Source organism: Parasteatoda tepidariorum, chromosome 9, assembly GCF_982258835.1.
Source record: "Parasteatoda tepidariorum strain Cologne lab strain chromosome 9, Ptep-v5.0, whole genome shotgun sequence".
NCBI lineage: Eukaryota > Metazoa > Arthropoda > Arachnida > Araneae > Theridiidae > Parasteatoda > Parasteatoda tepidariorum.
Genome location: NC_141763.1, coordinates 54074879 through 54090780, shown reverse-complemented (window position 1 = coordinate 54090780; position 15902 = coordinate 54074879). Strand labels below are relative to the sequence as shown.

Here is a 15902-nt window from a genome sequence, read left to right as displayed (position 1 = left end):
CTTTTATAAGATTTTAGATTGAAGCATGTTTCTGTTCAATTTCAACCAACTTTTGCTTCAACTTAATCTGCGCAATTTTAAATGATAAAATCAAAACTTTAAGAAACTGATATAGAATAACCCTTACAAAATGACTTTTACAATGATTTTTCAAATGATTACGACGGCTCGCCTGTCTAACTAAGAAATGTTTTCCAGACTGCGACTATCATGTATGTATTTTGTGGGTTAAAAATCCAAATCTGTTGGGGGGAAAAAATTTATTTAGTAAGCATCGTTACAAATTTATAACAAGCATGTTTTCTACTTAGTTATTTTCGACATTAATATGACAATCAATTTACCTATAGATATACCGCAAGCACCGATATTGGCAATGACGTTGTAAGAGAGTTTGTGTATTTTGATGTTTCTGATGCAAGTGGTAATGTGCAAGCTAATCAAGTTTTGACTATTAAAGTGAAGCCGAAAAAGAAAGAACCACCTACTGTCAAAATAACAACTGATGTTCAGGTACATAACTTTTTTCCCCATAATTTCTTAATATTTTCAACTAAAAAAAGTTAATCGAAGCTTTTAACAAAGCACTTCTTAAGCGGTATAGCGCAATATTATAAAAAAGCAGTTTTCATGAAAATTTATGACTTTGGAATCTTTGATATTTTCAATTTCTAACACATCTTTTATTTTGCAAATTATTTAGTTTTTCCAATAAAAATATAAATTTTTAAGACTGTATCAGCAATGAGGACTATATACTCAATAATGAATCCATTTCGTTGAAATTGGGAAGTTTTATTTATAAGTGTTTTATTAGACTTGAATCGCTCTTTTTTTCATAACTAATTTTTAACAGTCAACAAATTGACCCTTTTTTGTTGTATTCTATAATTGACTTTTTAAAAAAAAATTATAATTATACTAATTTCCCGCGTAATTAGTTTATTATGAAACGAGATTTTTGGTATAAGATGATCTAGATTTAAGTTTGATTTTAAGCAGACATTATCATACTCAACCATTTCGTTTAATTGAGTTTTAAACTACAAACTACGTGTGCTTAATAGTCGTAAGACAAAGTTATTTTTAACATCGCATAACTAAGGGAATTTTTATGAATCTGGCTTAATATCGGGAACTTTCGTGAGACACTAAAAAGGATTGCATTTTAGCAAATAGGCAGCGTTTTTCCCAATTGCTGACTTTAATACATATTTTTTATATGAATTTATTAATAAATATATGAAGACCACTGAAGAAGAACAGTTTATTTCCATAAGAGTTGTGTGTGTGTGATTCGGAGAAAAAACGATTTTGAGAGCGGAAAGGAAGGACTTTTCAACAGTACGGCCCATCTTCACTATGTAATAACTTTCGGGCAAATCCGGTTTTTCACGTTATTTATTTTTCAAAACTAGTAATCCTCAAAATTCATCGTTATTTTTGCGAAGAATGGACACAAAACCTTCTTTCCTCTTGGTTTTCATTTATTACAGATGTCTGACGAATATTTTTTAAGGTCTAATTAAAATCATCAAATAAATCTTGATAGAATTAAATAAAAAGGTGGTTATAATTTACTTTTATTCGACAAATGTTAGGAAAAGCGGCAGAATTACAAAAAGGTTATCTGTAACGGCTGCGAAATTTCAATAGAAATATTAGTTAAGTCTAATCTCACTTCTACTTGATTATTATTTACTTTGTTTAAATGATATAATAATAATTTCTATCTCATTCAGGTTAATGAAGGTGGAGAAGCTGTGATTGAACCTCATGTTATTACTGTATTTGATCCAGACTCTGCGCTTTCTGACCTAACTGTTGTACTAGATACACAACCTGATTATGGATTTATAGAAAACTCCAGACCAAGTTAGTGCATTTTCATAACAACAATTTTATTTATCCTCATTTTTATGTGCATTTATTTTATGGTAACATCAGAAAGTTTATTAAATATCGCTATGAATGTATGCAAATATACACATTCTGAAAAATTCCGTATCAAATTATGATGAAAGTGTGCCGGTATTTTTTAGCACCTGTCAGTTTGGCGTTTTGGGTCAAAGCTTAGGCCTGATTACTCCCCAAGGCTACTCTTTCTCTGATTCGGTTCTCTGTAATATGATGTCCCTTGTGGTTTCAAAACTTAAAACTTTTACTCGCTGTTGGGCGTTTGAGAAACATGATGCGGATGTATAGTGCGGCTTTCAAGAGAACTCCTCCAGACTCACGTCGTGGCGGGTACTATGGTTACGAGGAAAGGTCACTTCAAATAGGGGTGTGAGGTGAATAGTTTTGTCTTAATCTTAGCGTAGCTCGTCGTGAGTAAACCAATAGACACCTTCTTTCCTACATTTCACCCCCATTAGAAATGTGCTCTCGCTTGTTACCATAGCGGCAGACAGTCCCAGACTTTCAGTCCTGAGGAGTTCTCCTTAAAGCCGCGCTATAGAATACTTGCTATCATCACCTGCCGATCGATCCAAATTGTGTTAACGTATAGTGGGCATGCGCTAGTATTTTTCCCAATCTTCATTAAGAATGAATCTTAGATAACCATCAATAGCCCATTGTGTTAACGTATAGTGGGGCTAGTATTTTTCCCAATCTTCATTAAGAATGAATCTTAGATAACCATCAATAGCCCATTAGTGTATCTCTAGTGAGACGTTATAATAATCAAAGTAAATCATGAATTTTTTTGTCACAGTATGGCAGTAGCTAGTAAATTGTAAAAATTTTGAAGGTTCTATGTAACATTGCTTACAAAAAATATAAGCGTAAAGATTCTCTATACTTTAAGAGCAGACTTATTTAGAATTCTTATATTTTACTGATCTTCTAGTTCCAGGTGCATGCATCTTAGTTATGATGAGGTGCATGAATCTTAGATAACCATCAATAGCCCATTAGTGTATCTCTAGTGCGACGTTATAATAATCAAAGTAAATCGTAAATTTTTTGATACAGTATGGCAGTAGTTATTTATATGAAAAATTTTGATGGCTCTATGTAACATTGCTCGCAAAAAAAATATATAAGCATAAAGATTCTCTATTCTTAAAGGACAGACTTGTGTAGAATTCTTATATTTTACTGATCTTCTAGTTCCAGGTGCGGAAAACTCGCTGGCTGGCATTCCAATATCATCTTTCCCGTACATAGATTTAATAGAAGGATTCGTAAAATACATTCAGACTGCTCACCACGGCGTGGAACCAGAACGAGACTCAGTCTACATCCACATAAATGACGGATATCTATCATCATCATCTCATCTTCTAAATATCACCATAAAACCTATGAACGATGAAACACCCCATGTATTTACAGATTATGTCATTGTGGATTTCGGACGCTACACAAAAATCTCAAATTCTAGCTTCTCTGTGATCGATGTGGATACTAAACCAGATGATCTTGAAATTTCAATTCTAAATCCACCCCAACAAGGTAATGCTTATTTTAGTCTGAAATCATTATATAGAACTCAGTTCAAATCTGACCATCACCTCCGAACCGCATTGTGCTAGTAGGCTGCTGAGAATACTTAAAATTAGTTTATTGTTAGGCCAAAATTTTTTTCGAAATTCGTATAAGAAAAATGTTTTTTTTTTCAATATTTATATTGCATCCTATTTATATATTTATATCAAGTGCTTGACAAGAATGCTCGAAAAATCAATTTTAGTCTTAATTGAAATAAGTTTTAAGATATATACTTGTTGGGACAGTTTAATTTGTCTTATCTTTGCTCGCTTTCCTGTAATAGATAGCTAAGGCGCAAATCAGCTCACTTTCTAAATAATCTGAGCAACCTATTAGTATAACGAAATGAGGAGGCTGCGTTATACTTATTAAAATACATACGTGATACTTATTATGCGTACTGCTAAAAAACGGTGTATATTAAATTGTATATTTACCACACACCATGCAGCATCAAACACTTGAGTAGATTTACTGATTTATATTGATTGCTTTAAAGAAATGCAGGGATATTAAAAAGATGTATTTCTTAACGTCAGAGCATTTCGAAAATATGACGAAAGCAAATATTTCTCATCAAACAGCATTTCTGCAACAACCTTTTTTTTCGTTTCCATTTATTATTGTTAGATTTTCGTCCTCAGTTTCTATTATAATTTTTTTAAAGTTTTTTAGTTTTTTTTATTTATTTTATTTCATTTATTTATCTTATTTTATGTATATATTTTATCTCTACTTTATTTTATTAATTTCATTTCATTTATATATATTATCTATACTTAACTTTACTTATTTTATTTATTTATTAAAATTTCTTAAAATAGTTTTTAAAAGGTACCTATTTTATTTAAACAATATATTTTAAGCCATATTTTGTTAAAGTTAGAAAATAGACATTAATGTATTTTTTTATCGGAAATGTTGGTTCAAAAAGCGTACAATACTTAAGTTCTTCCGGAAAATTGTGGAAGTCTCAAATTCAAAATTCTCAACAATTTATATAAGTAATATCAATAATTTATATAATATTAATAAATTATTTTAGTCTCAAATTATATAGTATCAATAATTCTCTATCAGTTTTAAAATTAGTGTTTGTTTTTTTGTTTTTTTTGCTCATAATATTTCATAAAATAATCATAGTTTCTGCATGATCCTCAAATCATTTTGATGAAATCAATGTATGATTTTTAATGTTTTCGAAAAAGAATTTTACGACATTCTTCGACGTCTTCGTTTTAAAAATGACTTAATTCTTTAGGTTCTGTTAAGACATTGAATCAATCATCACATCTTCTGAGTCAAGCTACAACATTGCATAAGGGAGATGTATTTAGTTTCCTCGTGAGTATTGCTATAATTTATGTTTTTAAAACTTGATATTTCTTGCATTTTATTTCTATGTGTACTTTCCTACCTATTTATTTTTGCATCTTTTGTTAAAGTAATAAAATGACATGAAATAATGTAAAACATTAAATTTATATATCAGCTAGCTTCGCATTTATGTTATATGTCAGGGTCACGTGATGTAATAACACGCATTTTCTGATGTTGCGAGCTAAAAGCTTGATATTATAGATATGATCATTTTTTTTTGTTTTGGTTTTTGGACGATGGATGGAAAAGAATAATAAAATGGTGAATTAGTTTTTGTAGAATTTTGCGTTATTTCTTTTGTAAAAGGTTACGACTGACAAATGCGCGGGGAAACCCCAATGGATTTCGAAATAAAAGATTGGTAGTTGTTTGTTCTATGAATTTCAAGTTGTTTGATGGAAGATAGTGAGTTATTTAGATTGTCTTGAAATTGGTTTAGGAAGTGGCATTTTTTTTTGTAAGAAGGTGCAGTTTAGAAAGTAGTAGGTGAAAAATGGCATTTTTAGGAAGAGCTTTAAAAGTAGATTTGAAGTGTTTGGCGGAAGAGTTAGGAGAAACGGCAACGGAAGACATGAGAGTTACCGAATTAAAGAAGATTATATTGGCAAGTACGGAGTACGAAGAGGAGTTTGTGAAGGAATTATTAAAAAGAATAGTTAGTGGAAGAGAAGAAATAAAGCGCCAACAAAAAGAAGATGAAATTAGGCGACAAGAATATGAAATTAAGCAACGGGAAAGGGAAGACGAATTAAAGCGGCGAGAACAGGAAAGGGAAGATGAATTAAAGAGGCGAGAACAGGAAAGGGAAGGTGAATTAAAGCGGCGAGAACAGGAAAGGGAAGATGAATTAAAGCGGCAAGAAAAGGAATATGAATTGGAGAGGTTGAAGATAGAAGCTTCATTGGTACATACTGGTACTATAGGAGAGACGAGCAGCTCTCGAAATGAAGAAACAAGAGAACATGTACCTGGTGGATTGCAAAAATTAATGCGTACTTTTGATCCAAAAGAAGGTGATATAAGTTTTTATCTAATATTGTTTGAAAGACAAGCACGAAGAGTCCATATAAAAGAAGAAGATTGGGTAACGCATCTTGTTGGATTATTGCCTCTAGAAATGGCGAATTTAATTGCAAGGGAGCCTGAAGAAAAAGCAAATGATTATAAACATGTAAAATGTATGTTATTGAAAAGGTTTAAATTGAGCCCAGAAGCATTTAAAATAAAGTTTAAGAGACATTGTAAAGCGGCTGAGAGCACTTGGCGAGATTTTGGATTTGAATTGGCGAACTATTTTAACGAATGGGTTTCGGGACTAAAAATTAATGATTTCGACAGCCTGAAACAACTTGTCATTGTCGAACAGATAAAAGAACGAGTACCTGGAGACATACAAAATCATTTTATTGATGAGTGGAGTAGAATTTGCTCAGTTGACACACTTGCTGAGAAGCTAGATGAGTACGAGAATGCAAGGAAATATAACCAAACTACTAAATTCATTGCTTCTCAACCATATAGGAACTTATACCGGGAAAAACCAAACATGGTTAGTAGAAGATATCATACATTTGGTGAAGGATATAAACATGAGCATAACAACCATGGCAGAATTGATAAGCGGAGTTCTTCCCAAAATCCAGTCACATGTTTTAATTGTGGACGAGTAGGACACTTGGCACGATTTTGTCGAGATAATAAAGAGAGGAGAAGAAACATTGAAGGCAAAGTGGCCGAGGTTCAAGTATCGGAAGGGCAAGTATCCGAAGTTAAGGTACTCAGAAATGGAAATATCGAAAGCAAAGTAGTCACTGCAAGATTTAACGGTGAAGTCATGATAGGAAACAAAAAATGTAAAGGCGTTCAACCAAAAATAGCTGCCCTTAAGAAAGTTAGAATTTCATATAATGGAAATGAATACGAAGCTGTAGTAGATTCTGGTGCACAAATAAGTGTATTTAAAAACGATATAGGGGGTAAGGAAGTGGATTACAAAGGACATATAATACTACAACCTGCGTTTGGCGAAAGTCTAAAAGCTGAATTAAAAGAAGTGGAAATCGCTTTGGTAACGGAAGGATATATTACGCCTATAATTAAAACGATGATAGCAGCCGTCAATGGGTTAAATGCTGACATTTTGTTGGATGCTGAAACTTATGAGGCATTATTAGAACAAAAAAGAGTATACAATCCCAGTTTTACTGCTGCTATGAAGCTAAGATCAGATTCCCGAAAGGAGCAGTTATATATGAGTGCAAGTGACGGAGAAGAGCAGCAGGAGCCAACAGTAGGTGAATGCGGTGATAAAAAGAATGGAAATGAAACCGAACGATTCAAGATACAACAACAAAGTTGCGATACTCTCCAAGAAGCATGGAAATTGGGGAAGCAAAATAAAGGAGGGTATGTGATACAAAATAATATACTATGCCATGAAGAGCTGTTGGACGGGAATAGAATACAACAATTAGTAATACCCGAAATTAGAAAAGGTAAAATACTAGAAATTGCCCACGAGTCAGTATTCGGAGCACATCTAGGAGCTCGTAAAACAATTCAAAGAATTAAATTTTCCTTTTATTGGCCAGGGATGGTCAAGGAAATTAAAGCTTATTGTAGCTCATGTCATGGGTGCCAAGGTAGAAGAGTTGTTCGTTCAGTAGACAAAATTCCGATAACACCTGTGTCACGTCCTGAACTTCCATTCCAAGTGGTGAACGTAGATCTAATTGGTCCTCTAGATCCAGTATCAGCACAAGGACATAAATATATCCTTTGTTTGATGGACCAACATTCAAGATGGCCTGAAGCAGTCCCGCTCAAATCGTTAACGGCAAGGAATACATGTGAAGCACTGCTCGAAATATTCTGTAGGACAGGAATTCCAGAAGTAATCGTGGTGGATAATGCGACAAATTTTACGGCAAGTTTAACGCAAGAGTTTTTGAAGGTTTTAGGAGCTTGTCCGCGATTTTCAACGCCATACCATCCGGAAGGGAACGGATTGATTGAAAGATGGAACCAAACTTTCAAAAATATGCTACATCACATTATTAGAGAAGTAGGAAGAAATTGGCATCGACACATACCATTTGTACTATGGGCTTATCGAGAAGTTCCAAATGCAACTACAGGAGTACCACCTTTTCTGCTAATGTACGGGAGAGAACCGAAAGGCCCGTTATCTATATTGAAGTCAATTTGGGCCGGAGATATGTTTTTACCTTTGAATATGAAAGGATCAGCGGAGGAATATTTAAAAGAGTTAAAAGGAAAATTAGAAATAGCAACCGAAAAGGCAAGGTTAACAAGTGATGTGCAACAAAGTAATTATGCCAAATATTACAATAGAAGGAAAAAATACCGGGAATTTGCGCCAGGAGATCAAGTACTTGTGCTAATGCATGATTCATCCAATTCATTATATGCCAGATGGATAGGTCCAGTAAAGGTAATTAGAAGAGTGAAACCGAATTCGTATTATTTGCAAATGCCTGAAGGAAATTTAAGATTATTGCATGTTAACAAAATGAGAGAATACAAAGCGAGAATTCAAACAGTTGGAGTTGTCTATGATATTGATGATGAATTTGGTGAAATATACGAAACACCAACTCTTCCTACAGATGTGGAAAGCTATGAAGCATTGAAAGGATTAAATTTGGATTACTTACCCAAAATGCAACAAAATCAATTGAAAGATCTTTTACATAGACGCAAAACGTTGTTTTCGGGGAAGATAAGGATAGCTAAAGTTGGGAAACATGCGATAAAGCTGAAAGCTGAGGAGGATACGATGAAACCAAAAACGTATAAGATACCAGAAAACTTAAAGGGGAAAGTGGATGCACAGATCAATGAATTGCTAGCGTTAGGACTGATTGAACCGGTGGTAAGTGAGATAGCACACCCGGTAGTATGTGTTCATAAGAAAGACGGAACAATCAGGTTATGCATTGATTTCAGAAGTTTGAATGCTCTTACCGTTCCGGATGCATATCCAATGCAAAATATGATGGAGTTGAATTTCTTAGTAGGAAAGAAGAAATTCATTACTGTGCTAGATATGTTGAAGGGATATTGGGCTATACCGATGGAGAACGGCAGCAAACACCTCACAGCATTCCGAACTCACCGAGGCCAGTACCAATGGAATGTATTACCCTTTGGATTAAGAAATGCTGCTGCAACCTACCAAAGAGCTATGTCTAAAGTGGTTCAGTCCATGTCTGATTTCACTTGTGCTTATATCGATGATTTAGCAGTATTTTCTGATACGTGGGAGGAACATTTGATTCATCTTGAAGAAGTTTTTAAGAGATTGGAATATTTTAATTTCTCCGTGAACTTGAGAAAGTGCGAATTTGCTAGACAAAAGGTTAAATACTTAGGACATATTATTGGTTCAGGTAAACATGCTCCTGACAAAGAACGAATAAGAGTAATACAGAAATTAGAGGCACCCAAAACCAAAAAAACAACTGAGAAGTGCTTTGGGATTATGCAACTTTTACAGGCAGTATATTCCAAACTTCGCAAAGATTGCTCTTCCACTAACAGAGCTTACTAAAAAGAAAGTTCCTAATGAGATTCCTTGGAGCGAAGAAGCTGAGAAGGCATTCAAGGAATTGAAGACGTCGCTATGTAAGATCGCAGAGTTACAAGTCCCAGACATAGAGAAACCATACTACTTGCATACGGATGCATCTCAAAATGCGGTCGGATGTTGTTTAGGTCAGTTAGATGAAGAAGGAAATATTCGTCCCATAGCTTTCGGTAGCCAGAAGCTGAATTCAACTCAACAGAAATGGTCTACAATTGAAAGGGAAGCTTATGCTATTATTTGGGCTTTGCAGAGATTTGAAACCTTACTCTGTGGTGCTAAGATTATTTTATTAACTGATCATAATCCCCTAGTATTCCTGACGAGTGCGACACCCCAAAGCCCGAGGTTGCAGAGATGGGCGTTAGCCATTCAACGCCATGATATTGAGGCAAGTCACATCAAAGGATCGAAACTTAGTAATGCAGATGCATTGTCCAGACTGTAAATATAAACTAAAATAAGACTCTGAACATTTTTTCCTATTATTATTATTAGGTGATTAAAGTAAATACCTAGTGTTAAGTTAAACCTAAGATTCAGTGAATATTTGGGTGAATGTGAAACATAGTTTGTTTATGTGTAAAGTGTGACCCTTAAATTATTTGCCATATTCGATCTTTGGATCTAATATGACTCTGGGGGGAAGGTGTCAGGGTCACGTGATGTAATAACACGCATTTTCTGATGTTGCGAGCTAAAAGCTTGATATTATAGATATGATCATTTTTTTTTGTTTTGGTTTTTGGACGATGGATGGAAAAGAATAATAAAATGGTGAATTAGTTTTTGTAGAATTTTGCGTTATTTCTTTTGTAAAAGGTTACGACTGACATTATACAAAAAAAAATTAAATTAAAAAAAAACTACGAACTACAACAGCTAGTTTTAGTCATGGTTTTCATTGAGATCAAGACTCCATACTTTCAAAAGCAACATCATGATATTAAAAATGTGTGCATCTTTGCTCATCAGCCACTTTTACTTAACAATCGAATTGGTACTAAGTAGCCTTCAAGCCGCAACCGGGGATAAAACCCCTGTCTTTCACAATGATAGCTCAGTGCCCTAACCACCTTACCAATTTAGTTCATGAGTTCAATATTATACTATAAAATGTGTCCAAAACTTTTTGACTTGCTTATCAAAACTTTTATAGTCTCATAGAGCAAGCATTATTGGCAAAAAACTAAGCTGATGATATGTATTTTTCTCAACTATATTTAAATAAAAAATTTCCTTATTCAAATAAGACGGCTTCGTAAATATTTTCTTCTATCTACTGGTTGAAATAACTTCCTGTTATAATTATTCATTGCTTAACGTGATTTACTAAACTACTGAAAACTTCGTCAGAATTTCAATCTTTATATTAAATATCAGTTCATTACTTCACTTTCAAAACGATAAGTAATTTCTTTTCAATTGAATATCCATGTACTACTTATCTTTTACGATAACAAGTAATAATTTCGTATATTCTTTTTAATTCAAGTCATTTAACATAATTTTTCATTATATTTTAGGATATTATGAACGAATTGCTTTTCTATGAACACAGTGGAAAGAAGCCAGTGCAGAATGACACGCTTACTTTTTCAGTCAGTGACGGACACCATACTATCGTGTCTGATATACATGTACTAGTATTTGAAACAGATAAAGAAACACCTTTCATTCTTAGAAATTTAGGAGTAGAATTAATCCCTGGTAATTTATTTATTTGAAGAATATTATTAATTTTAAATGAATTTCTGAATCTTATCCGTACATTTAATTTTAAAAAATCAAAATGCAGAAAAATTTGAATATTAAGAAATACGTCCTTTAGAAAATTTCACTCATAGCTTGTATTCACCAATTACTACAGAATATGAAATAAAATTCATTTTGTTAATAATATTGATTTCTCATTCTCACAGATGGTGCTCTGCTCAGTGATCTATTATTAATTAATATTCAGAATCAATTTAGACACTGTAACGTTAACATTATTCTTCGTTAATGCTATTAAATATACTTTCTGTTTTGTTATTTTTTGCTATAACTTATGCAACTTACTCGAACTTTACGAATGAATGAATAATCATTGTATCCGAGACTATCGTATTTCACACGTGTGATTGTAAAAAGATTAAACTCAGATGTTTTCAAGGTGCTTCCCAAATGTTTTTCTATCCAGAAAGTAAATATATTACTTTAAAGTTGTTTTGGTTATAGGTATATAGAAAGTTATATATATCGAAGTTTTGATGTTAGTTTATATAAAATATTTATGGGATGATTTTTTCACGAATATTTATAAGAACATAAATTATAATCAATCTATTAAATTAAATTTCGTGTTTGAAGATAAATAGTATAAAATTTAGACTTACCTATTTCGAAGACTTTTTATATTCGTGGAAATAAGCTTATAAAGTTGTCCAATCCAGAGTCTGAACTATATCATTGAGTGGAATAAATAAATCAAATGTCATAATTTTGCAGTTGTGAATGGCAACTAGCTGTCTGTGTTATTCCTATTGGATGATAAGTATTCCAATCCCTATAGAAACCTATTCCTATTGATTGCTATCCAACTGATTGATCATTTATGGATTGCCAGCGGACAGGTAAAGTGACCTCAGCTAAGGCAGCTCTATTCATCACCTGAGAAGCAGTAATGTTTAGGCAAACAGTTACTTTTTATCAAAAACGTTTTCATATACTAAAGTTCATTTTTTTTTCTAAATAAAATTTATATTAAAATAGATTTAAAGTGCATTTTTATTTATCGAACTTCTTTCTAATGCTTCATACTAAACATTGAACTTCAAATTTTAAGTTTTCCCTTTAATATAAATAGTCGCGATGTTTTGCGTCTTTAAAGTTTTTTTGAGCTCCATATTATATTAAATTAAAGTTTAAAAAATATTAAATAAATTTGCTGGTTATTAGATAAATGATATTCTCTCAACAACATTCGAGAAAATTTCTCTACAAAAACGTATGCTAATCGTTAATTAATTTCTTATTTTTTCTAAACATGTCTTATTTCCTTCTTTTAGGAAATTCAACGGTTATTAATAATAACACTCTTAGTGCATCTGATATCGATAGTCCAGATAACCTTCTTCTATTTTCTTTGACCTCGGACCCACTATTTGGTCAGCTTTTTTTGACAACAAATGGAGAGGTGAAGCAGTTGTCATCTAAAGGAAAAAATACTTTTTCCCAGGAAGACATTAATTTGGGAAATCTTAAATATCATCACAATGCAAATGGATCAACAGGAGTTCATCATTTCCGGTTTAATATTCGTGATCCTGCGAACAATACACTTTTGAACCAAATGTTTTTCATTACGGTTTCTGGTGAGTATGCAAATTTATTTGTTTCAAAATAAACAAAAATTATTTTGAAAAGATTTTTTTTCGCAGAATTAAAAATGCTTCTCCAATCAATATATTAATAAACATAGATATATTTCCTTATATTTGTTATTAATGGCACTATTTTTAAATAATTTATAACTTTTATAAATAAATATAGTTGTTGTTGTCGTCGTTGGCCATTAAGGCAGAGAAGGTGTGATTTTTTGTTGTTTTCCAGTGGCGCCATCTAATATATATTAATAATACATACTAATAATTTTATTAAATTATACTTAATTTCAACAAGACATATTTGTTTCATAGAAAACTATCTCGTTTAAATACTCTTTATGAATTTCTATGCCACATGCTCAATAGTTTGCAAAAAAAGAAAAGAAAAAAGAAATACCCTGAATAAGTTTTGATTTCATCATTGGATTTTCCTTCACTAGGACTCATGCTTAACGGTTCAAATATATTAATTAATTAATGTAGACGATATTTTAAGTTGAAGACTTTTATTCAAAGTATTCTAATTTCTCGCTCTCAAAACATTAAGGGTAGCCGCAATGTTGGAAATATGGTCCCAATAGTTCGGTCAGGAGAGTGTTCCAATTTTTAGACCCCTTAATGTTAACTTTAGTTTCTGCGTATTTCGCCATGTCTCAAGTTTTTGAACAAAACGAAACATTTTCGTGCACAATAATAAGTTTAGTTTATCCAAAGGCAATTACTGACTTGCAAAAATTGATTTTTGATAATTATTTATTATTTTATTTAATGATAATCTAAAACATTTGTAATTGAATGGCATATAAATTTTAAAGAATTCAATTTTATGTGGCAACGTATGAAATTTAACATAATCTGTCGAATAGTTTCTGAGAAATCAAAATTTAAATATCTGACTTTTTCAAAATTTCAATTTCTCAAATTTCTCAGGAACTATATAACTGGGTTAGTTCAAATTTTATATTTTGTAATATAAAATTTCTTTCTTGAAATGATATAAAAACCTGACCTAACTATTAGAACCATATTTCCTAGACTACAGCTACCCCCCACCCCTGTATTTCGTAGGTAAGGAAGCCAAATCTGTTGAATAAAAGGTATGTTTATTCAGAAAAGGTACGTTTATATGTTTGATTTCGTAACTTAAAATACCGCCTGCTCTAGTCATAAGGATAATTAAGGTCACCTTCTCAAACCATTAAGATTGAGTCTTAATACGTGAAAGATATTCGTTAACAAGACGTTATTTCAGGTAGTTCATTTTTTATTTATTTATTTTTTTCGCACTATACTCTGAATTTCTATGTGCAGAATATCATGTTTTTAAGCCCGAAAAATTGAGGGTTTTTAATTTCTCATTCATGTTTTACTACTCATTTCTTCAATAACTCATAAACAACAGTCTGTGAATATGCGTAATCCTTATTCTTTTCTCCTTAGATGATATTTTTCCACCTATCATCACTCGAAACACAGGACTCGAAGTCTTAGAACACCAAAGCAGTTGCATTACACACAATAACTTAACAGCCACTGATGAGCATCAGAAAAACTTGGACCTGATTTTTACTCTAACTTCAGTACCTTCCTATGGGTACTTGGAAAACAAGAAAACAAATGAAATGTCAATAACAGATTTTAAGCTAAGTGACCTTAAACTAGGAATCATATGCTACGTTCACACAAAAAATACCTCAGATTCTTTGGATCATTTTAGCTTTACAATCAGTGATGGTAAAAACTGGGCAAGTATTTTATTACCAAATTTTAATTTACTTATATCGTGTCTGTTTGTTTGTGAGGAACTATCCTGCATTCAAAATTTCGACCATTTTTTCATAAACTAAAGTGCTTTAATTTTATCAATATGCATATTTTAATGAAATAAAGCAAGTTTCAAACACATTCTGACAATTGTGAGCAAACTTTTTTAACTTTTTTAGGCACAACTAACAAACACAAAAATAAAATAAAATAAATATTGAAATTTTAAAAAAGATTATGTAAACCACTTTTTTCAAATAGGCTCAAAATAAGATTTTTAATTGTCACACCTAAAACAAAAAGCGTGGACCCTTTATTATTACGCAAGAACTTCACTGTACCATTAACTTGAGAACTTTAAATGTACACCGCATCTTTTTTTTTTAAGTGTATGAACCATCTTTTAATATAGGTGTGGCAAAAATAAAATTGTTTCATTTTTTAGTCAATTATTTTTTGAATTACGTGACTTTCAATTTTTTTTAAAAATTCTTTTAGCTGAAGTTATAAACACGCATTCTAATAATGTATAATTCTCTTAACTCAATTTTTTATTAATTTTTTTCGACATCTACTACAGGCTCATCACAATTTTTACATATCAATCATTTATAAATCAAACATTCCTATTCTGAAAATAAAGCCACTGTACGTCAAGGAAGGATCAGTTAAAGTCATTTCGGAGTTTGAGTTGGACATCGTGAATAAAGATACACAAGTATGTTTCAAAATGTTTTCAACTTTTATTAATATGATTCTTGTATATCATAATTGAACAAGGAAAAATAAATTGAAATCATGTACTAGCTGTAGTTATTTTAATAAGTGCTGATACCTTATTTAAAATTTTTTTTTAGGACGAAGATATCATTTTTCGCGTGGTAGAACCCCCAAAATATGGCTTTGTCCGAAACTCTGAAGGTTTTGAAGTCGATTCTTTTTCTGTTGCTGATTTGAAGCAGGGGAAGATATTTTATCAAAGTGGCGGATCAGATGTAGAAGTAGATGAGTTAACTTTCACAGTTTCTGATAATTCAAATAAGGGTTATATTTTTACATCAGGAAAAGGCAACATAACATCAAATTCACCACTCGTAAGTTCTTTATGCAAACAATATGATATCGAAAAAATTTCATGTTAATATTTTCGGACTTAAAATATTTTCTTTATTGCAGATATTCCCTATTAATATTATACAAGTTGACGATGTTGTTCCAATTTTAATAAGGAATAAAGCATCAAAATTTCTAGGAAAAAACGGCACAAAAGTAAGTAATAAAGATATTAC

At 31.9% G+C, this 15902-nt stretch overlaps 1 protein-coding gene across 1 annotated transcript in view; it reads left to right on the top strand.

Moving 5' to 3' along the window:
- LOC107444379 (extracellular matrix organizing protein FRAS1) overlaps positions 1-15902 on the top strand; it is a 97385-nt gene that overhangs the window by 47671 nt on the left and 33812 nt on the right. Inside the window, exons 32-41 of the mRNA XM_087151848.1 lie at positions 351-513; positions 1743-1875; positions 3115-3459; positions 4757-4839; positions 11008-11191; positions 12532-12837; positions 14290-14594; positions 15194-15331; positions 15471-15707; positions 15790-15882. Coding sequence (XP_087007974.1) covers positions 351-513; positions 1743-1875; positions 3115-3459; positions 4757-4839; positions 11008-11191; positions 12532-12837; positions 14290-14594; positions 15194-15331; positions 15471-15707; positions 15790-15882 — 1987 coding nt within the window. The remainder of the gene's footprint in view (positions 1-350; positions 514-1742; positions 1876-3114; positions 3460-4756; positions 4840-11007; positions 11192-12531; positions 12838-14289; positions 14595-15193; positions 15332-15470; positions 15708-15789; positions 15883-15902) is intronic.